Consider the following 23,934-nt stretch of genomic DNA (forward strand, 5'->3'; position numbering starts at 1 on the left):
TTCAAATATCCCTCGCTGTATTTTTGAAGGTTACAGCGATAAGAAGACAATCTTTCTACATCTAACTATTTGATATTTGCTCCAGAAGTACAAAGACGACTGTCTGTATTAAACTGGGACAAAGCGGCTTTGTATGGTGTCTGCCAAATAGAGCGTTCTAGCACACCACAGGAATAAAAAGACACTGCTTGCATAACAACCTGTCTTGTCATTGAAGCCTCGCAGTCGGATCTAAGCAACTTTGTACCTCTGTGTCTCCTTCCCTAAAACGGAAACCATGGGGAATAGACGACAGGATCGTTAGCTAAACTGTGAATTAAAAACTTGCCATTTACTCTGACGGTTCATCTCCTTTTCATTCTGATGACGCTGTTCGAGGAGCATCAATATTTCAATCAGAGATCTCTCTTTCATGCCTTCATGCTCATTGAAGACCTGGCTGGCTTCGAGTCGTTAAATTCCCCATTCAGATGCACCACGCTGTGACTCGCTAAGAATATCTCGTCTAAGTGACTCACTCTGTGACAGAAAGAGAGCAGCAAGCGATGAGTACGAGCGGAGACTCATTTCTCACCTCTCAGGAGCAGAGTGTCTCCCCTCGAGTGAACCTTGGGACGGTCTGGGTAAATACGGAGCAGATGGTGTGATCATTAAGCAAAACAAACACTCCTCTGGTGCTTGTGTTTTCTCTACGGGCGGAGAAAACAAGGCCCTCTGTGATGTGTGATTCGCATTCTTCTCGTTCTGAAGAATTGCGCTGCTGCCTCCCTGTGACCTGATTCATGTCTGCCGTCGTTTAGCTTCTCTCTTCGCATCCAGCAGCCTTCCCTGCCTCCTCATGTCATTTGTTCTTCTCCTTCCTTTATTCATTACAGACCCATAACTTGGCCTGACGGGTCTGGCGCTGGGCCGTTAGATTCTGGAGTCGACAGTAAAGGAGTCTGCTTGCACTGTTATTTATGCACCGCTGTATGCAGTAGAGACCTGAGAGCTGCTGCATGCTGATAATCGGTGGATTTATGCTCAGACAGCAGCGGCAGGGATGTTGTGTTGTACTTCCTATCTATTCCTGCTCTCTATTTATATCACTATATCACCTCGTACCAGCTACAGATGTACGCTACTTTCTTTTCCCAAACATTTCTGAAGGGGAAGCGGTGTTTGCACCTCAGTGAATCTCCACATGATCTGCCTCCTCAGCTCTGCCCTGTTGAACCCACTGAACCATCCTCACACCAGGCGGGAGACTCAAAGATACGGAGTTAACCCAGCAGCAGCACAGAGTTATGGTTCTACCAGTGGATGATTGTTGCTGTCTAACAGGATTAAAGTGTCACCTGGCTCGAAGGCTCTGCTAGGTGCTGAATGGGCAGTAACTCGTGGCACAAAAATAACTTTCTGCTCAGTCATATTTACAAGCTTCTTCATTGTCTGACAGCAGTAACTCCAATGTCAATTCTCATTTTGTAACATTTTCAAAAGAAAAATCCTCATCGCGTTCTGTCTGAGAGGTTCATATTGACTTCCACTGACCAGTCGTATCCACATATTCACTTCAGGATTCAGGTGTTCACGCAATAAAGTGAATTGCATTAGCCACGCACTGCAGGGATTTGAGGTGAGACAAGAGAAGAAGAAGTCATGTGATCAAGCTTCTTGCTTTTGTAAGTGTAACAGTGCAATCTCTTCTTAAGAATTTTACTTCGGAGGAGGGGCGGATCCAGACTTTTTTGACTGGAGTGGCCAAACTGGGGACTTATGCAGGGGTGGCATGAAGTGTGTCTCCACAAACACACACACACACACACACACAAATGAATAGCATCTATTTACCCTTTCTGTCGCCACTATTCATACCTACTTTGACAACGTACATTAAAGTATCTAAAATAAAATATATATTCCTCTGTATATTTTTTAACTTAAAAAGTAACACGACAGAGTGGCAGCGTATAACTCTTCTAAGCCTTATTCTTTAAGAAGTCAAAAAGAAGATTGAAATGCAAAGAAAGCTACTATCAACCTGTTGCGACACAGCCCAAATAATAGGTCCCGCCTTTGACAAGGCAAATAGCCAATCAGAGTTTAGGATTTGGGGTGGCAACTGGGGTCAGCCACCCCCGGCCACCCCTCTGGATCCACCCCTGTTTAGGAGGGGGGCTTCTGGGTCACAGAGGGGAGGACAGCTGAAGGAAGGGTCTCTCTAGAATGGCTAAATAAAAACGCCCTGCAGTTACAATAATTAAAGTATTTATGTAAAACAAGTATATTCCGAAAAGGGGGCGAGTATGGCGTCTAAGTATAAGAGCAAAAAACCTGGCCAAAATATCGACAAAAACAGCAACGAGCAGCAACGCGAGGGTGCTAACGCTAGCCCCCCTTACTGCTAGCAAGGACAGCGACGGAATGGACCGAGGGGAAGAGTCCGTGAACCTGACACTGATCCTGAGAAATACTTGATTTCAGGACAACAGCTGAAAGACATGAACGGAGAAATTGCAAAGACTAATTCTCGATTAGATGAAGCCGCGGCGAGGATTGTGGAAAATGGGGAAAGGCTGCGGTAATGCCAGAAGTGCTTAAGCTACAAGAGCAGCTACAGAGAAGGCTAAGGATTTTAAAGCTTTCTTCTAAATTATTTTTTAATGTTCTATGTTGTCCTAAACGTGCTCACAAACTGGCCTCACATTTGCATTAACGTACCCATATATATTTGTGAGGTCTTGGTTTGAATGTTCCGGCCATTCTCATGCTGTCACCTCCCATCCATCTGCCCATCCATGCGTGCTTCTGTCTCTCCTCTGACTGTGTGACGGTGGGAGTCAGACCACATTACCGTCTCTCCCCAGCCGGCTTGTCACGGCTGATGCGGACTCATCAAACGCCTCGACTCTCAGAGCAGCAGCACCAGCGGGCTCTCGCACTGCTGCTGCAGAGCTGGAGCACGGGGGTTAGGCTATTTCTGGAAGCACCACTGGTCCTGTTGGCTCCAGAGAGCTGTGTGTGTGTGTTTAAGTGTGTGTGTGTGTGTGTGTATGTAGTGGGGGGAAGCTGCCATTACTGTAAGCCCTCTGACTTAGCTTTTTGCAGGTCTGCTGCAGTTTTATGTTCCTTTTATGTTCATGTCTAACAGTGAAACACAAACAAAGAAATATTAGCTAAAATGTTTTTCAAATGCAGAGAGCAACATTGTTTAAAATCTTTGGTCCAAATAAATGTATTTTAATGTCTTCTATGAGCTGGTTTGTTGCTGGTAGCATATTGGTGACCCTGTGGCCCACACACAGTAAGACCAGTTTGTATGTAAGGAGGCTGTATATCATGTATTGTGTGTGGTTATCATCAGGTAATTTGAGAGATGACACTTTAATTTAACTGGTTATCACCCTTCCTGACCTCATATATGTTTGGTTTTTTTTCCTTTCTTTTTTAATAAATTATAAATTGCATTATAATTTCATCGTTTCTTCTTTATTAGACCACAAAAGCACAAAAATCCTCCCCATCTCAGGTGTTTTCCCATGTTTGTTTAAAGATCTCATGTTGCGCTTGCATCCACAGATGTAGCTGCATTTCGCTGAATGCCATAAAACTTATTGAGCCGTGTTATTTTTGAGCCTCGTACGGGCTTTTTAGAGTTACTTAAGGTTGCATAGCAACACAATTGCTCAGAGAATTGAGCAGCCACCTGCTAAAGGCCCCTTTAGTGAATATAGACCCGGAGGCAGCTCGGATGTTTGGCACTACTGGTGCACTACTGATGCAGATATGCTTCTCCTAAATCTCTTCTATTCTCACTACTTTCCCATTTTGATGAAGTGTACTGCACTGAAAAGTGAGTAATATGCTTCAGTTATCTACATGTAACTTTTGTGGCCTTTGCCGTTATTGAGAGTGCAGTCGAAGAGAGACAGGAAACATGGGGAAGAGAGAGTGGGACCCCTTCTCTTCCAATTGAGCTAAACCAATGACTGTATGTATAGATGGACAATGCGTCTCCATCTGCTCCCATTGTACGAAATTGATGCCAAAAAAGCCCCTGTGATAGGCGCTGCCATCTTGCGATGGCTACGTCATATGGAGCCAGAGACTGCGCAGTAAAGATCGGCGAGTGATGCGGCTGTAGCCACTTCCGCTATCCCAAACAAACACTTAACTTACCGAAAAAACAGCAAGGATCCCGCACACCGGCATGTTTAACAGCAGAACAGCTTCTCTGTGTTGGTCTGAGGTTAACGTTCACAGGTATGGAAACTTCAATGACTGTAGTGATTGTTTTAGTTACGTTTCCACTCGCTCAAATAACTAATTAGAAATAAACTTGTCAGAAAAATGAGCACTTGGACGTAAATCAGCATGATAAGAACTAACTATAAAGACAGAAACCATGTTTGAGAAACATTTTTCGGGGGTGTATTTTGATTTTATAGTTTGACTGATGTTCCACCTGTTAACATGGAGGAGGCGGGCTTTATGACCTATACTGCAGCCAGTCAGCAGGGGGCGCCCGAAATGTTTTGGCTTCACTTTTAGGGAGCTGTCATGTCGTCCATCTTTTTATACAGTCTATGGGCTGATGCGTTGAGGAAATGGGACGCCTTCTCTTCCAATTGAGCTAAACTGACAACCCATCTACATGATTTTTTAAATAAAAATATGCACTTAGAAAACTATGCTAAATCCGTTTCATATGTAATTCGCATCCTGTAGTATTTACAGTGCTTACAAAGTTCTGTAGTTTCAATTTTATATTTATTTTAAGTGACCTTTTCCTCAAAGGGGACAGGTGGACCCAAACAATGCCAGAAAAATTACCCAACAACATAACTTGGCTCAGTTATATAAGATCCCCCGACTGTAGAGGCCAAGCAAAGGTCAAGCAAAGGTCAAGTATTGGTCAGACTAACCCAATATTATTATGTGAGATTAGTTAACCAGGACGGGAATGTTATCAAAATATCCAGAGAACTTTTGCAGCCCAGCTCATTCACAGTCAACAAAGATTTTCACAATATCAAATACAAAGGCATTGAGCTATTACATCCAGTTGTGTTAAATAAACTAAATAATGCATCCTAAATTGGGGTTGAAACAGCAAGTCCTGATTATTTGAAGGGCACTGTGAAAATGATACAACATCAGCATGCTGAACACTAAGAATCTATTTATAACAAGCATTCAAGACCAAAACTTGAGCTCCATCTGCCTGAGGAATTCAACATCCCACCTGAGTAAATAAATGAGTAATTGGACAAGCTCTGTGCTTTTAAAAGAAAAATCCTTTACATGAATGTGTACACCACATAAAACCCCATCGCAACAGCTCGCAGTGACTCAAAAATAGACCCGTGTAGTGATGCAGGGAGACAGATGTGCTATTGAAGTGCGTGCGGAGGACGAGTGTGTGTGAAGCCATACAATATTAATGAATACAACATTTCCAGGCTGATAAACAAGCCAGATTCATTAGCCTCGAGAGAAGCTTATTACCCGCCAGCGAGAGCTGACTTTGTCTCCTTCCTTTTGTGATACATTTAGACTCTGAGAGGTGAGTCATACAGAAGTAATTCTCACAAGGAAATGTTCTGTGTGTCTGGAAGAGCATAGGGGAGAAGTTTACTTGTTTGAAGAGTTTCATCAGTGTCTGCTTTTTGGCACTGCTGTCTTGGAGCAAGGATGGAATGTTGTATCAGGATGTAGGTTGTATGAGATGGTGGAAATAAAGTTCATGTTTGTTTTGGTCATTCATGTGTCCCAGTCGTAATTTACTTTTAGATTGAGATGGCCTTAATGGCTGATTTAAATACCTGCTATAAAACACCCTAATAAGTTTCTTCTACATTTTCAAATGATGAAAAACTAAGCAGTTTTAGAATTTGGTGATGCATCTTTTTATCTACAGTAAAAAAAGGACAGTAGGGATGTAGCTTTAGTTATTCCGTGCTCACATCATTAAATCCCATTACAAGTAAAAAATGAACCATGTTTTGGTCACTCAATACTCTCTGACTGCCCCGACTTATCTATGTCAACAACAGGGCCAAAGATCAATAGTCTCATCATCCTAAAAAGACTCATAATTTGCAACAGCAAGGCAGTAATATTTATCCCAATCCACCCCCAACTCCGTAAGTTATGTAAAAAAGTCCAGTCTATGTCTTTACATTGGTAGCTCCCTGGTACCTACGGTAATATGATTTACGATTACGTATTTTAAGTGTTGACTTCTAATGCTGTCGCTCCTCAGGTGATGTGCCAAGCAGAGGGCCAGCAGAAGAACCTGGTCCAGTCAATTGACTCTCTACCCACCAGGGGCCCGCTCTCCTGTCTGGACCAGGACCTGTTGTTGCTCAAAGCCACGTCGGCCGCCACACTCAGCTGCCTGGGAGAGTGCCTGAACATCCTCCAACAGACCCAGTCCCACAGCCAGGCACCACATCAGTCTCAGGCCTCCGATCGCAACCACACATCCCTAGGAGCCCCCTCCGGTGAGTCCCCCCCGGGCCCTGTTCCGGTGCTGCTACTGGAGCCCCCGACCCCTCCATCTCCTCTATCCTTCTTGTCTTTCCAGTCCCCTCTTTCAGAGCCCAAAAAGGTTCAGCTGGGCCAGCTGGACTGTGGCTCTTGTCCCTGCCTGATGGGTACCATGAACTTCAATGTTTGTAGTAAATGTTGTTGAATGTTGCATATTTGTGTGAAATTGTTGGTTTCTACTTCTATCCATTCATGTTTTTTGTCACAGTTTGTAGTTGTTTGTGTTGTTCTGTACTGTCTTTCATTCAATATTGTGTCTCTTCAATGTCAGTTACATTGAAATACCAGGTTCCTTAAAAATGGTAGTGCCAAGTACAAGCATGAATGTGAAGCGTGTGTGAACATGGATTTATTGTCAATCATGTTTACAAAATCCTTGAAATAGTTTTAGACTGTTCCCCCAACATGCATGTCAAAAAAATCAGGGTTTATGTGGGAATGAGTAAACCTAAATATAATGACTAATACTATGCAATTCTAAGTCTCCTCAACGGATTACGTCTTTGCCAAAGGAATCCACACTGGTGCCTCAAATGTCAGACCTCTGCCATGTTTAACGCTCTCTGTGCCAGGTCTCTATGGATCCAATAAAGTTGTTTCAATTTCAACCATTTCAGCCTGAGGGTGGTTCTATTGGCTTAACCCCAAGGATAGAGATTAAGGCTCAGTTACTAAAGGTGTAAGGTGGACCCGACACAGGACGAGAATGGATTACATAATTTGAATCAAACACTGTGGATTAATCCTATTTTCCAAGGCACAGTAAAATATATAGTCTGATAACAGTCCCTAGGTTGCTAAGTTCCTATAGAACAACAGCATGATACATGGTTTCCCCAGGACGATTAGCGCTGATTCATTGTTAGAATAAATTGAGGACCAAACACTCATTGCCCATAGGCTTGAAAGGTGTGTCTGAAGAAATGTAGCTTGCGCAGATGGCAGATGTAGTCTGTTATGAGTTACAGCAGTTACAATAGATCCAAATGGCCCTCCAAAAGTTAAGTAAGTTGCCCATAGAAGTTTCTCAAACACCTGTGGCATTATCCACCAATCAGCTGTTGACAAAACAGTCTAAACTCAAAGTCCATTTAATAGCTGTTCTGGATCTGTTATGGAAATGTAGAAGTTCAAAGAGAATTGCAAAAGGTACCAAATGGTATCCTCATAGTTTGGTTGAAAGTAGCGTTCATAGCGATTAAGTAAACTGAATAGGTGGATTATGCTGTAGGGGTTGGGAAGTTTCTGTGGATGTTTTTGATGCTCGAAAATGACTGATGGAATAAGTTCACGGATAAAAGTGTGTTCAGACAGAAAGCAAACAAATTTGACAGCTGAACCTTTCTGGCGGTAAGTGTACAGCCAATGTACCAACTGTGCAGATGTTTTCTGTAAGCAAGTTTCAAGCAAACTCACTGTTAGTGTTTCTGTTTTATATTCCCCTCCAGTCAATCTGAGTTTCGGTTTTGCCTCTTTTTGTTTATGAAACAGACTTATGGGATAACGGTGGCAGCTTCTTTGCCTTAATTTAGTCTCGCTGGTGCCAACTGCATCTATTTTGTCCCGCTCTAGTCTTTTGACATTCTATGTTTGTGCCATTTTAAAATTCACCTTGCTTTCTGCCTGAACACACCACTGGAGATAGGGTGATGGGCTCAAACATTCGCAAGATACTCGCAGTAGCACCACTGATCCTCGTTGAATTAAGTCATTTGAGGTGGTTCAAGCATCTCATTCGCAAGCCTCCGAGCTGCCTCTCTCTCTGAAGGTATTCCAGGCACATCCAACTGGGAGAAGAACCTGGGGCAGACCCAGGAGATTCTGAAGGCATGACATTTCCATTGACTTGGGAACGCCTTGGGATCCCTCAGGAAGAGCCGGAGGGGAAGGCTAGGGAACAGAACTAATGGGCTACCTTGCTTAACCTGCAACAATCAGCAGGAAAAAATGGATAGCTTTGATGCATGTTTTTGTTAAGACTTCTTGATCCCTGTTGGAAGCCATTGTAAATCCTGCCAATGATAGCTGCCAACTCTGAAGGCCTTCTGGTGCATGTTTTTGGTCGAGTATGTAAGCCAAGAATTTGGGGTTCACCTCCATCTTTGACTTTGGGAAGGTCTTTTGGGGTTTTGGTTTGGAAGCCGAATCTCAATCAATCTGCCAGTCCTCACAGTTTGTTGGTCTTCTCTTTGCGCCAACAGTCACCCTGCCCTGTTCCTGTTCATCAGACAGGGGGTGGTGTGGAGTGGGACCACCGGGCCGCAAGTACAAACCTATTTCCTTCCGCTGCCTGGCTGATAAGTCCTGTGGGGATCCAACTGCTCCCCGCTTCCGGCATGTACCCCCCACACATCAGTGAGGAGTTTTTTGTTAGGATCCTCAGGTTTTGTCGACTGATGGGTAGCGTGGCGCATCGGCATGGGCAGCATCCAGATTTGATGCAGCTGATTAAGGGAGTGGCTGGTTGGTCGGTTGGTTGTTTGAATGGTTTTGGTTCGACCAAGCAGGAAAGCTTTGCCACTGCATGGGCAAGACAAGTCTTTAAAGAGCCGAGCATGAGGTTGGACTGAGTTTGGCTGGCACGTTAGTCCCTCCAGGCTCCTACTACTACAAAACCAGAGCATTTTGTTCGAGTCAGCTCTAGTAGTTGCAGAGATAGTCAAGGAACTTGAAGGATCTTGTAAACGCCCACCAAAAACCTGCCAGTCACAAACCAGACAGCATATTATCAGCTGACGTCACGGAGGATCTTTGCCGCTCGCTCTAGCTCTTTTTGGATCCCCTTCCCTCCGCTCTGTCACTGCCATAAGAGCTTGAAGCCCAACCCTTTCTCTCTTTCCCCCACAACGCACAACCTTTTCCTTTAAGGAAATGAAAATCCATAAAGGAAATTTAATTTGCTAACTAGTCCCCTTGCAGCTTAAGATAAAGACTGATGCATAAAATAGAACTGAACAACTGAAAATATAAGAGAACATGTAGGGTAAGAGTTGAATGTGAATGCATCACAAAATCTTAATCAATGTCACGGCCCAGAAATGGAAGGTAAAGCCATTGGAAAATCTACTGCATGAATGATTGTCCCTCCACTGTTTGATCTGCAGCAGCCTTTTGATTCACCTGCATGCCTCTATCCAATGGCTCAGACATCCCCCTGCTCACTGAGTGTTTCTACTTCTGGTGCTTCATTGTGACATCATAGAGAAAGTTAATGAATCTCATAAATTATTTTTGTAAACCACCCACTTGTTCGTGAAAAATACCGGCATGTATTAGGGGAATATTTCCAGAAATGTACTTGACCTTGAAATGAATCGGGAGTCTTTAACCTCAAAATGTCTTGAGAATAACCTTTTCAAAAAAAATCTAATTTTCACTGTATTTACAACTCACTCACATCCTCTCACCTTTGGGCAGAGTCACTCCTGCTCATTTCCCTGCTGTATGGGAGTCCAATATCGTTGGAGGAGGTTCACTAACACTTTTCAGGTTCCTGTCAATGAAACTGTCAGTTGACCAAAGCAGAGGCCTGGCCTGAGGGCTACTTCAGCACATTTTGTCGAGAAAGACTCGCCTCAGGCTCACTAGCATGTCGACCTGTGTCAGCACAGCTTGCTTTTCAGTAATGGATATCAAAGAACGGCCTCTTGGTGCATTAGACTTTTAACCCAATTTGAGTGTTGGGAATGGGGATAAGAGAGGGCCCTCGCTCCATTAACAGTACTTTGAAATATGATCCACGACTGTCATATACAGCATATGAGAAGCAGGAAACATCAAACTCGGTTTTCTAAATGGTCTGAACATACAGGAGACACAAAATATGATCAGTGCAGTGCCTGAATTAAACTCTTACTTGGTGGAGCACACCATCAGGGGTAGTGACAAAATTTGTTTTTATGTCTGAGTAAAATAGCATCCAGTGTGGAGCCTTTTTACCTTACCACTACCACATCGGACCTACAATTCAGAATGTGGCTCATTTGAAATAAGCGATAGTAGATATACAGCTAGTGATCTGATTTACATCAATCTGACACTATGGTAAACATATTTCTCCAAATATTTGACAGATAATTAGCAAATATTTCCAAAATCATTTAAATAATCAAATTGATTCCACCACTAAAATTTGATAAAGAAAAATATTAAATTAGCGCCCAGTTTTCTAGGCCTACATAGTCCCCAGGTTAAAGTTTTCATGTACCCTTTGGGATATCTCAACTTCCTCTTAAATGATTGGCAGATAATTTGGTACAATGATTCATTGTCCCAAGAGGATGAATTCCAATTAACTTTGGCCATCTTCTGACTTTTTCAGGTTGGCGTTTGTGGATTTGAGTAAAATGTCCCAACAAATATTGGATTAATCATCATGAAGTTTGGTTGACACATTCATGTTCCCTCTAGATAAATCTTAAAGCTCCTGTGAGGAACTTTTGGATTGTGTTGATGGTGTTCTGGCGCCCCCTGTGGACAAAGCCGTACCGCCTATCTCTTTGCTGATTTTGTCCTGTACATGCTTAAGTGGTGTTTATTTAACAAAACATCTCATCCTGCTTCCTTTAACAAACATATGTATCACTCACTTGAAATTTCTGCCCTGGAAAATGTAAACAAAGGCAGCGTGCAGTTAAGTGCCTCGTCTGACACCTACCCCCCGCCAGCGGTTACAGTCATTAAAAATAACTACATAGAAATAATCAATCTTATCACTAATGGTCTGGTTTGCTTTTGTAGGTCATATAGAGTCATCAGAATTAATTTCAAACTGTTCCATAACCAGTGAAAAACTCCTCACAGGAGCTTTAATAACTTTGGTAATCCACTTTTCCACCATGACCAGGTCAAAATTTCAGTCCATTCAAAACTTTGGTTTATGACCAAATACCTGCGAGTATATAGTTGTTAGCGTTCTAAAAAAGTACACTAACATAGTAAACGTTATAACTGCTTAGCATAACATGCTAACATTTGCACTTTAAGCATGTTGGAATGATCACATAAGCACATACTGGAGCTCAAAGCCAGGCTGTTTAGGCCTGAGAGATTTGCTAATGTGGTATAGACACTTATTCTGGTTTTAAAGTTTAGTAAATCCTTACAATGTGTTCCAAAGACGAGAAGAATAGCGCAATCAAAGAACAGTTGTTGAATGTAGCCACCGCACACCAACTGAAAGACATTTAATGGAACAGCACTGCAAGGTATAACTAAAAAAAGACCATCAATTTGAATCATCACCCCAGACAGTCCATCCCCTGTTGGTTAAGACAGTAGACAATGAAAAGATTATGTATAGATTTTTTTAATGCCGACACAGCTGCAGTATTGGATTGAAATTGTTTCAAGGTTCAGTTTAGTGTCTGAGACAAGGCTGAACAGGATGTAGAATTATGATACACTTTATGGATATTTTATTGTTTGTTGTCCGGAGTCAAATTCAGTCATCTTTCTCATCATTTCTGTATGCCTTACCTGAGTTGAGCACACACACACTAACACACATAGATTCACAATTTCCTGGTGTCTAGTCTCTGTCAATCAGACACCTTCATTTCAGTGCCCTTTTCTGAGAACCTTAATATTGGATGTCAGAAATGAAAAGGATGTAGAGTGTGATATGATTTTTCTTTTCCGTCCCTGTTTGATTCTTCTTCTGATCAATTTCAGCCAACCTTAAATCACGCATTATTACACACAAATCATACAGTCCCAAGCATCGCCTCCTCCTCATTGTTGTTACCTGAAGCCGACGGTCAGCTCTGACGCTGCCTTGTCATTTTTCAGATGGTGTTCCTGTGTGGACTGTACCAAAGTCACCCTCAGGAGAAACCTTGAAGAACGGAGGTCTGACTCCTCTACGATCAGCGGAGCCCTCCCCGGCCTTCAGGAAAAGGAGTCTGTCCCATGGTGCTGAGGTGAGAAATATTACATCATACCGCCAATTATCACCTCTCTCCTCTTTCTTGCTTGCCTTTATTCCCATGTTGCCTTGGTCTATAGAGATCTGATCTGTTGCAGTGGTAGGCACTGTCGGCTCACGGCCTGGTGAGTCATAGTTGGAATCCTGGTTTGGAAGTAGGGGGCAATACTCTTAGGGGGCTTGGGTTGCTAACGGGTACTCCTGCGAACTCTGACAGTTCAAAGACATGCTGGTTAGCCTGGAGCCTATCCAAGCCTCATCTCGCCCAATGACTGGGCGAGATGAGGCTTGGATAGGCTCCAGGCCCCCAGCAACCCTTAACAGAATAAGCAGTATAGATAATCGATGGATAGAACTTTATTCAATTAAACTTTATTAAATGTACCTTAATAATTGTAAATGTGCCTAAATAATTGCATAGAAAATACTTCCAGACTTCTGGTAACCCTGAAGAATTTGTTCTCACAAATCTCAACAGAGGCCTGTTTTTCTTAGCTCAAGAAAAATAGACATTTCAGTCTTAATTTAAAGGCGAAATTAAAGGATTAAGTGCATTGGCTCTTTTCTTGCATTGAATAGGTTGCTAATCAGCAGCTAAGTTTCAAGTATTTAATGTCACTTTCCAAAAGCCCTTGAAGACATTCCAACAAAGACATATTCCTCATAGTGCTAGCATTGAAATGCTTTACCATTTCGAAAAAAGTAATGACGCTAATCTAAGAATTTCAAGATGGATGAGCTATTTTTCCAAGGCTCTGCACATGAATGGGGAATGTTATGATATATGTGAATGAAATAAACGATTCATTCATTCTCATTCATCCCTTGAGTGCCAGAAAGAAATCTGTGCTAGTCATGATGTTCAGGCAATTTCTACCTCACTTCCTCTCCAGTCTCTCATGTTTGCCTTTGCTGCTCAGTCGGGGAGGCACTCGTTGCTTCTGAAAGTTTTAACAGAGCTGCTGTCAAATAAGTGGGTCACACAGTACAGAGCTGGAACTGAGCCCATCCCAGGAGAGGGCTTCATGAGTTTCTGCACGGCCTGTCCGCTCCAGAGAGGGGCCGGCTGTCTCACTGTCTGGACCGCCATGAATCAGAGAGAGCTAATAGAGTCCAGGTGACACTGATGCAATCATGTGTCAGTCTGGTGGAGGGAAAGAGGGGGAGGATAAAAGTGTGAGGCTAAGAGTGCAAGACATTGGTTCTGTGCTTTTGGTCCCGAATGGAAAGCAGATGTCCCAATAATTTTATTGAAACACACATTATTAACTTCAAAGGACCCATTTAGATATTTGTTTCAAAGATGAAAGAAAATATGATGTGAACTTACTTAAAAGTAGCCTAAAAGCAAAAGCTAAAAGCACACAGCAGCCGTCCTTAACTGTTACTTTTGCTTTGGGTGGGATGCTCAAATACTGTTATAGTGTTATACTGCTGTATTACAGGTTGAAAATTATAAAATTGGGCAAAATCTGACATGTCATTATCATTTCACCTTGATTAGATTGATCAGCAGAAAAGATAATTAACAGTGAAAATCTGATGGGACATTGACATATATTTCAACTTGAAAAACATATTAGATAGCTCACTCATTAGCTACTGTTAAACATCTTACATTACCATTCAGCCAGGTAATGGATGAAATTAGCATTAGCTTGGAAAAGGCTCAAAACTAACATTTCCGTTTGTTAGTGTTACATGATAGAAAATAGTAACAGCATACATTCCTAGCTACTTTTATGTTTACTTGAAATTTACTCCCTAGCTAGGCATTTCCTAGCTAGCGTTAGCTCTTCTTCACTGAATCAATTATTTTTGTATAAACTTAACTGAATAAGATACCAATGACTCTGCTGAAATTTTTATCCACCATGTAAAGAAGGACTTCCTATTATATTCTTCTGAAACACTATTGAACAGTAACGTTAGCTGGAAAGCTAGCTTTAACATTAGCTAGGAAAAGGCTGAAAGCTAACAATTCCGTTTGTATGTGTTACATGATATGAAATAGGAACCGCATACATTTCCAGCTAATGTTATGTTTACTTGGAATTTACTACCTAGCTGGCATTAGCTCTTCTTCACTGAATGAATTATTTTGGTATGAAAATATCAGAATAAAATAGTCTACCAATGACTGCTGATATTTTTATCCTCCATGTAAAGACTATAGGCTATATTTTGAAACACTATGGAACAGTTATATTAGCTAGGAAGTCATAGAAAGCTAGCTTTACCATTAGCTAGGAAAAGGCTAAAAGCTATCATTTCTGTTAGTGTTACTTGATGGGAAATCCGACCGGCATAAATTTCTAGTTAAAGTTACGTTTACTTGGGATTTACACCTTAGCTAGGCATTTACTTCCTAGCTAGCGTTAGCTCTTCTGCACCTAACCAATTATTTTGGTATAAGCTTACCAAAATAAGATACCAATCACTGCTAATATTTTTATCCTCACTGTAAAGAATGACTCCCTATTATATTCTGAAACACTATAAAACAGTAATGTCAGATAGGAAGTCATAGAAAGCAAGCTTTAGCTGTTCATTAGCTAATGGTTTGGCCTGATGTCCCATTGAATTTTCACTATGCATTGTCTCTGCCGTTGCTAATGAATCAGGAAACAGTAAAACATTTTGTAAGACTTCCTATGTTAAAGATTTGGAAACCTAACAGCATTTCAACTTCCCAAACTTGAGCGTGAAGTCAGAGGAAAATGACCGCCATGTGATTTGGTGGATGGAACTTTGCCAGTAGGGGTTGCCATGGTGAAAGAATGTTTGAGTAAAAGACACTTGATGGTGTCAGAGCAGCAACAACAGCACAGAGGCTGTTCATTTGTGTGTCATGAAAATATAGGTCACTTTTCAGTTACACCCCATCCTGTCAGCCCATTATTCAACCACTGCAGAAATATGAATCCTCAGCTATGAATAACAAGATGAAGATTAATGGGGCAGCATGTACCGCCACGCCCTCTCCTAATACCCTTTTGACAAATGTTAAACTTGTGTCATTACTTGTCATGAGTCTCGGTTGTTAAACATTAAGGGAACAACCTCATGTCAGATTTTAAAAGAGGCTGACACTCGCATTAAATCTAACCACAAAACAAGGTACAGAGAGCAGGGAGGGACATTTTACCCTTGATGTGAGCAGTGAATCAGCACCCTCCAAAACTGACACGAGGGACTTGCAGCGCTTCTATTCTGTCATGTTAATGATAATTTTCTATTGACATATGAGTGTAAATGGGTATTAAAATGTTGTAGTGTCAACCCCTTTACAGCTAATTGTCAAGCTGTTAGACATGCTTCATGAAGCACAATTAGGAGCAGAGACGGGAGGGCAGATCATAATGGTGATTTGGCACCTTTAAAGACACTTCAGACAGTATTATGGCCTCAGCCAGCCATCTTATATTTCTGCCACTGTTGTTATGTTTCTGCTCGCTGTATTATGCCATGAGGATACGGGGTCCACGAATGAGACTATGTTTGCTTTACTTTGATAAATATTTTTCAGATTGGTTCGTTCCCACTTTTCTCATACACCTAATTTCCACAGTACACGAACTGCCCAGCCCCAAACTGCCCGGGTAAAGATAGCGATTGTTTAGCAACTAAAGAGACACATTTTCCACTGGAGATGGTGGAAACCAACCCAGAGCTAAAACATGAATGATTGTTGCTCCACTACTGCTGTATGTATGAATGAGCAAGTTCAAATGAGCAAGTTCAAATTATGAACTTTATAGGATGCGATTATTTCAATATGTTTTTAGCTTGTTCTGCTGACCCTTAAAGGAGCAATTTGCACTTGGAAAAAGCCACTGTCAGTCAGAGCTGATGTTCTCTGAATTCTCGATAGAAGCAATGATATTTGAAATTGGCTCTATAGCTGTGGAGAAAGTTGTAGCTCGTGGTTTCGCCCGTTCTACATTCCTACAACACCCAGCGTGCATTGCACCCCTGCCTCTGAAAGGAACCGCCCAGCGAGAGACGCTGGAGTGAAATACTACCGTTTTCGCTGCAGGCAACGGCTCAGAGCGGTACAGATTCCGAGATACGACGAGAATATACTGATGGATCGTCTTAAAAATCTTCAGGTCCGCAGTCTATATTTCAAACCTGATGATTTTAAACGAGTCATGACATCGGAGGCGGGCGTCCTAGATTGAGGAAGTGTAGTTTAGCAAGCTCTCTGGCCTCCGCTAGATGACGTGTTTTATGTCGTCTGGCGGAGGTTTTCCAGGGCACATTGGAAAAGTGGATAGCGTCCTCCAAAGGCACAGAGCCAAATTACTTTTTTTTTTCTACCATAAGGGCATTAGCTCCCCATAATAGCATGATAGGACTGAGGTTGAAAATCAGCTAACTGGCCTTTTAATGTCAAAGAAAATACACTTGTGAGGTTTAATTCATCTTGCAGGAAACGTACGTATATCATAATACTCCTCATACTTTAGTCTCCTGTAATAATTCTATCTGTTGCAATGTAAGCTAAAAAATAATTAACCATATGTTTCTGTGCAATGGTAATGTTTCCAATCTAAAATCTTCTCTGTTCAGGTCCTCTTGGACTTTAAATCTGTTAATCATAAAATCACAGAGATTTTCATAATTGTCTTTAGAGGCTGCGAGGCATCTGCGATTAAAGATTAAATTATTCTTTTGTCTTGATATTTTTGGTCTTTTAAGCCTTTATTTAGCGAGAGAGAGAGGACAGTGGATAGTGTCGGAAACAAGGGAAGAGAGAGTGGGGATGACATGTGGCAGAGGGCCGAGGCTGGGAGTAGAACCCAGGGCCGCTACATCAAGGACTTGTAGCCTCTGTATATGCTAAACCAAGCTAAACTGGCGCCTCATAAATGTAATTTTTTATTGACTTCTAAGGAGAAGCGTTTTTGAACAATTTATAAGTGATATATATCGCACCCTAACTCGTGTAGATAGATTTGACCTCTCATGAAAGTCAACCAACTTTATTACTGTGAAGACAATGTTACCTGTCTGCTAACAGTTTAAATCACTCTTCTTTTCAAAACACAGAACCATATCCTCAACTGTCAGGTGTTTTTTTTTTGTTTTGTTTTTTAGAAAAGCAGACGTCATATTTTTGCACTGCCACATTTAAATTCAGATTTCATCCTGCAGCCCGTCACTGCTCCGTATATTTTGCACTTTTCCTCCTGCCTGTTTCCGCCTCTGCCCTGCAGCTTCAACCAGATTTCATTAGAGTCTTCAAAGATGCTCTGGCCGACGTTTGAAGGAGAAGGACGGAGAGATGTGTTGCAGATTGCCAAGGCGCATTAGTCCAGCATGACAGTGAAGTTTATTCATCTTTTAATGAGATTCAGCTCCGACATCAATCTGATCGCTTCCTGTCTTATCGGAGTGATGGAGACTTTTGTCTTGGTGTGAAGGAGATTTGGATGAAAGAGATTTGCCTTGACATTATTGTCTTAAACATCTACACACTTAAGGTGATGTTAAGGTAATAAAGGACACTGATTGGATGTGCCCTCAGGATTATAATTTATATAATGTGTATTGTACTTCAGGGTAAAGGTGGATCGAGTGAGATGGATATTTTGCCACCTTGTGGTAAGGAGACACAATGCAGATCACAGCAAAATGCTTTGGGTCACTAAATGTGTGTTAAAGACAGTGTTAAAAATGTTTTTTGACATTTAATCTTAGCATGCAGCCAACAATAGAAAGAAGACACAGTACTTGAATTATTAATGGCTTTAATGTAATGTTCTTGTCCAGCTCCAGTTTCATTACATCTCACCCCAGCTTTAATGATGGACAGAACGTGTGCCTCCTGAACAGCTCAAGGTCAGCTCTTGATCTAATCTTCAATTTCTTCTCTTGGTCGTTCGCCAGTTGACCATTTTCCCTGTAATCTCGTGAGTGCAAAGAAGGAAATACATTACAGCAGAATAATAAAGGTTGGTGATTTGAATTATTTAGCCCCACAGTGGCGTTTGATATTCAGTCCTAGTGTGCAGCAAACAAGAAGAAAGCACAGGGCCTGTGCGTGATGGTGGGGAAATGGAGGAGAAATAGACAAGTGTCAAGTACCAGTTTCCTGTCTCACTACAGATACAAGCTGCTGTGGAGCACAGGAAGTTACTGACACACCTTCAGTCTTTTTTGTATTAAAGTGTATTTATATTATTTTTCAGATCTGACGTTCTTTTCTTTTTTTCTTATCTTCTATAAAAAATCCAATTAAAAATGTGTAAAGACAAAAGGACAAACATTATTAGCAAAAGATAAGTTGCATCAGAAGATGGTCCCTATTTTCATCTCAGAGTTGCTATTGTTTCCTCTGTTTCTCCACCAGAGGGCAGCAAAGATCTCTAATGTGCACCTCTTCTTCTTCATAGACATACACGTGAACACAGGATATTACTTTAACAGTGGCAGTGACTTTAGTGTCTTATAATCTTTGTACTTGTTGGTTATTATGTTTGTTCCAACCTGCGTTGGAATAACGAACTCAACTGTTAATTTGAACTTAATTAATCAGCCTTGTTTGGCTTCAACAGTCAGCCGAAGCAATAAGAAGTGTTCATGCGATGGTGCGTATAAAGTCTTATTAACGGGCACAAAGGTCCTGTCAGTCAGGGTGAAAACATCAAATAAAGAGCTGCGTGTTCTCAGGTCTGAGCTCAGCGTGGAAAATATCAACCCATGACTCACTCTGCGCTCCGTAATCCACTCTCTTTATTGAACTCCAGATTTACTTCAGGAAACTGGAAAATACTGGATGGTGGAAAATACTTTCTCCTTCATCTCTTACTGCACTTTAATAATAGACACAACTCTCATTCCTTTAATTAAAACCTCTTTACAATAGGCTTAAAACACCACTGAAGTATACTTAGATGTACCATTTTCTCTATCTATTAGTTTATCTAATAGTTAATTCATTGATTAGTTGCTTAGTTTATAGAATGAGAGAAAATAGTAGAAAAAAAAACACCTCACATGTTCCAAGCGTCCAAGGCTCTGGCTCATTTTTGTGCAGTTGAGTTTGAGGCTAAATTGCTTTCTAAAGTTTAGTGTTGATGGATGCAAGTAAAGAAAAGTTTCTCAAAGCTAGCAGACGAAGATGTCTGCCACTGAACGTTTCAGTTTTCTATTTTCCTTAAGAGTTAATGTCAAAGAAAAAACAGTTCCCAAGTGTTTAACATTTTACCTTAAGTAAATCTGAAATGCCAAAATGGAAATGTGTGTGATTACTGGGTAAACTACATATTGGCCTTTTGCCTTACATTCTGCTCTGAGTTGGGAGAACAATTCATTCCAGTAAAACATGAGGAAGGAAGTATTGCGCTGCCAGCTTGTGTTGGGTTAATTGAATTCCATCATTGTCCTTTCTTTTTCCTTATGAAAACCTGGATCCTACATTACAATAGATGCAGAATTGAAGGTATGCTAAACCCCTCCCGCCAAAAACGATTATCTAGATGCCAGCGTTGGTTCGTTAGCAGCTATTCTTCAACAGTTTGTTGACTCGTTCTTATCAACAATTGTGAGGTGTCACATATTACTATCATCTTTGACTGAGAATTACAAGTCAAACTCAGAGGTGAACAATTTTATCCTCTTGTCTGCTTGTAGGCTAAATTACGTCGAGGCTTAGATAATGTGCATGTTTGATGCTAGTAGCGCATAGTGTAGCTGCTAGCTGCTAGCCTAAAACAGAGATTTAGACTACTACTACGAGTAGTCTTAATCTCAAGTCTAAAATCTTCATCAATACAGCATGATGTTCATTTTGTATATTATGCTCCCTTTAAGTTTAAAAAGGGGATAACGCAGGGTTTCCTTTAGGTTATGGCTACCTTGTGTTTGAAAAGTCGCTATCGCGGCCGCCTGTCAATCAGGATAAAGGCGTATCCACCCTCTCTTCCAAACATCAATCCTGTCTCTAAAAAAAACTAAGTTGCTGATGACCAAAACTGCCAAACTAAAGGCATGGTGACAATGTACGTTGTCAAACTTTGAATCTTCAAAACGAAGCTGACTTCAGTGACATCACTTGAGGCATTTTATCAAACTATGAGCAGCTCCCTCTGGAGGTCGGAAAAGTTCACTTTCAAAATGTAATACAGCCTAAAAATGTAACTCCAGATGATTGTAAAAGACAATAGCTGAGAGTTATAATTTTCTGTCCCAAAGTGTAGCCATGCCCAATTGGCTATTTTGTTTCACAGTTAGATTGCTCCACCTTAAACTCCCACCGGCCTCCGGATGATTCACCACCAAGTGTAATATGATGACGTACAGTTTCTTTTATCTTTGTGTAAGTTTGTGTGTGAGTGAGCGAGTACCATAACCGCTGTGTCTGCACCGGCTGTATTTCATATCCTCTAATTAGACGCTGTGCTGATGAAACAGCTCATTATGATTTATACATGAAGCACTGAGACTCAACATCTCAGCCCCACTTGCCTCATGTTTTTGAAGAAGAGGAAGAGAGTTGGGAGGTCTGCATCTGGCAGTTTTTATTCACTTATCCGTTCATAACCGCTGACGCTAAATTTTCTAGCAGTGTATTTTCTGTTTTTGGTACCTTTCATGGCTTTCTTTCATTCAGTATTTTGATCCTGCTTCAGCTGTAACTGTAACCCTGTAGTTTTTATGTAATTTGTATCAGTTTGTATCAGTATTGATATTGTAATCCTTGAAACTGCATGAAAAGGTGTGGGTGGGAGGGTTTTTCTTTAATCTATCTACATAATATTGTTTACTGTTGAATCAACATACTTTGCAGTATCTTCGGTGGCCATCTAAGAGAAGATCCAGAGGAACCACGGGCTCAAGTTAAAACAACATGTTTGCTAACCAATTAGCTCCTGTTAAAAAGCAAATGTTAGCATTCAACCACCACCTTGCTAGCATTACTATTTGATAGTGTTATATGATACAAAAGGAAGGCAAACTTTTATATAAGCCTGGAAGTAAAACACACTTGCTTGTGTAACACTATCAAACTGTTAAGCTAGCTAGGAAGTGGTTGAATGCTAACGCTAGCTGTTGTCTAACGGGTTTAAAAAAATGTTGTTTAACCTTGAAATAAGATTGGTCTACCTCAAGATTTTCTCTTACCTGTTTCCTTTTAAGTCTCATTTTTTCCTTTTTAGTCGCATTAATCCAAAGTAGTCAAATGCTAAAAATATTCAGGCTACAACAGCGTTATTAGCTTCCAACGACCGACGTAAAATGGCCGCTATGTGAATATGGTGGATGACATGATAAAAATACATCACAACGCGAGAGAGAGCAAAACATGATACGATGTATTAGTGTTTTGTTTTTGGAGGGAGGGGTAATCTGAAGTTATTCAACCATTCAAGAAGAAGTTCTGTCAGAGTATGCTGGCCCTTTAAGACTCCAAGTTCATGGTCATATTTAGCTTCTACGCAAGTGGAAACACAGCAGGAAACACCACCAGCTAATTAGAATCTAGTTCAAGGTGGGCGGAGACCAAAAATTTAATTTGCCCAACAAAGCTGTCCTCCCTGCGCTGGTGATGACTAATAATGCTGGTTAACATTTTACTTCCTGCTCTCTGTGCCCAAAGGAGCATGAGAGGGAGGAGAAGGAGGAGAAATCCACTTTGCTCTAACATACAAACTTCAAAGGCAGAGCTAGAAAGAGGACACCTCTGTTTGGGAACGGTTTCATAGCTACATGCACTATCCTAGTTCTCAGGTGGTGTTTTGACCAAAAATAAATTAACTAGCCTGTTCGAACCGTGAAGTAAGAGGAGTCTTTGAAGTGGGAGCACGAGCAGACTTGCCCTATCTAAGCCTTCTGTAGACGCCCACACTGTCCCCTGATGACTGAGAGAGAGATACGGAGAGAGGTAGACAGGAAGGGAAAAGCAAAGAAAGCAGAGGGGAGAGACCATACAGAGACAGTTAAGGAGGAAGATGGTGATGAAACAGAATAGAGGATTGCGTGAATGAGCACAGTGAATGGGAGAAACAATGACGGAGATGACAGCTCGAGGGCGGAGGAAGGGAGAGGAAGAATGAATCAAACATGAGATTGGAGTCAATTAAAGGCAAGATTGTGAGGCTGGAATGGATTATAGAAGAAGACTGGGGAGAGAATTAGATTTAGAGAGATGTAAGAGGGAAAAAGTGCAAGAAATGGAGATACAGTGTGTTCGAGAGTCAGACAGCTGGAGCCCATTCACCATGTTCAGAAGGCGGCCATTTTTCCTCTGACATCATGTAGCCTACTGCTGTGTTTCAGGTGTTGAAATCCTAAAAACATAGAGAAATTGTTGAATCATTATCATGTCACCGCTTCTTAATGAATGAATTCAGCTCCTAAAAAGACGGATGGTGAAAATCCACCGCACTCACAACAAACTTAATAACTCATTAGCTACTGTTACAAAACAGCTAATGTTAGCATTCAGCCTCTTCCTAGCTAACAATGCTGTTTGATAGTGTTGCACATTATGATTGAAAAGGTGTTGAATATTTCTGATTTATCTACTTGAGAAAGTATTTAAACGTAAAGCACACTAGACTTTTACTATCTTGTAACAATCAAATGGTAACATTAGCTAGAAGTGGTTGAAGGCTAACATTAGCTGTTGTCCTACTGTAGCTAACATGTTGTCTTAACTTGAAACACGGCTCAATAGCTAGCGTTACACGTTTAAAAAAACATTAAAGGGCCCATTAAATAAATTAACTTTAAAATAGTATGTTAAGTAACGTGACGTTGGTTGTGCTAGCTAGTTAGCCTGCTAGCTACCTGTTGCTTGGCAACAGGAGCTGTGTTTGGTGACACAAAGGGTAAGGGCAGAAAAAGCTGGTGACGCAAACAGGAAATCATCCGTAGACCAGACCGTCTCATTTCAGTTCGGCTTTAACGGTCTACACAGGCTATGAATGGCACATCCTACATAGACCGCCTCCTTCAAAGGATGCAGCCCCTGGATTGAGACACGGCTAGTAAATATGTTCCAAAACTACCACAGCGCCCTGATAAACACACATGTACAACATAAAAGCAGGAAAGGTGGAGGGAAAGAAGGTGTAGGAGGAGGGATAAAGGCAGCGAAGCATGTCAGAGAAAGACAGGAGGGAGGAGAGCAGAGGGACAAGTGATAGAAAGCAAGGAGAAGGAGGAGGAGGTGGAGGAGGTAAAAATGGAAAGAGATGTAGGGAAGCACGCCAGAGGGATGAAGGGAGGATGCGGAGGGAAACGTCACCGGGACTTTCCCTGAGCTTTTCTCTCTCCCCCTCCTCCCTGTTCTGTCAGAGTGGGTGGTGGGAGAGCTCTGCAAGTCACGCACAGCAGCTCACCACCTTAACTCAGTCACATTGTACGTCTCTAACAAGACCCAGGAAGGCTGCCCTCACAGCCAGGATATTTAGCTGAGGAAGACAAGGGTTTGTTTCTGTCTCTGGTGCCTATCAGAGATT

General features: G+C 41.5%; 1 protein-coding gene across 1 annotated transcript in view; it reads left to right on the forward strand.

Moving 5' to 3' along the window:
* Positions 1 to 23,934, forward strand: part of LOC138609398 (oxysterol-binding protein-related protein 10) — a 75,183-nt gene that overhangs the window by 38,566 nt on the left and 12,683 nt on the right. Inside the window, exons 6-7 of the mRNA XM_069682048.1 lie at positions 6,248 to 6,488; positions 12,325 to 12,455. Of these exons, the coding sequence (XP_069538149.1) occupies positions 6,248 to 6,488; positions 12,325 to 12,455 (372 nt within the window). The remainder of the gene's footprint in view (positions 1 to 6,247; positions 6,489 to 12,324; positions 12,456 to 23,934) is intronic.

The sequence above is a fragment of the Semicossyphus pulcher genome, unplaced genomic scaffold, assembly GCF_022749685.1.
Source record: "Semicossyphus pulcher isolate SPU_LCO1_2020_fin unplaced genomic scaffold, fSemPul1.0.p SCAF_5, whole genome shotgun sequence".
NCBI lineage: Eukaryota > Metazoa > Chordata > Actinopteri > Labriformes > Labridae > Semicossyphus > Semicossyphus pulcher.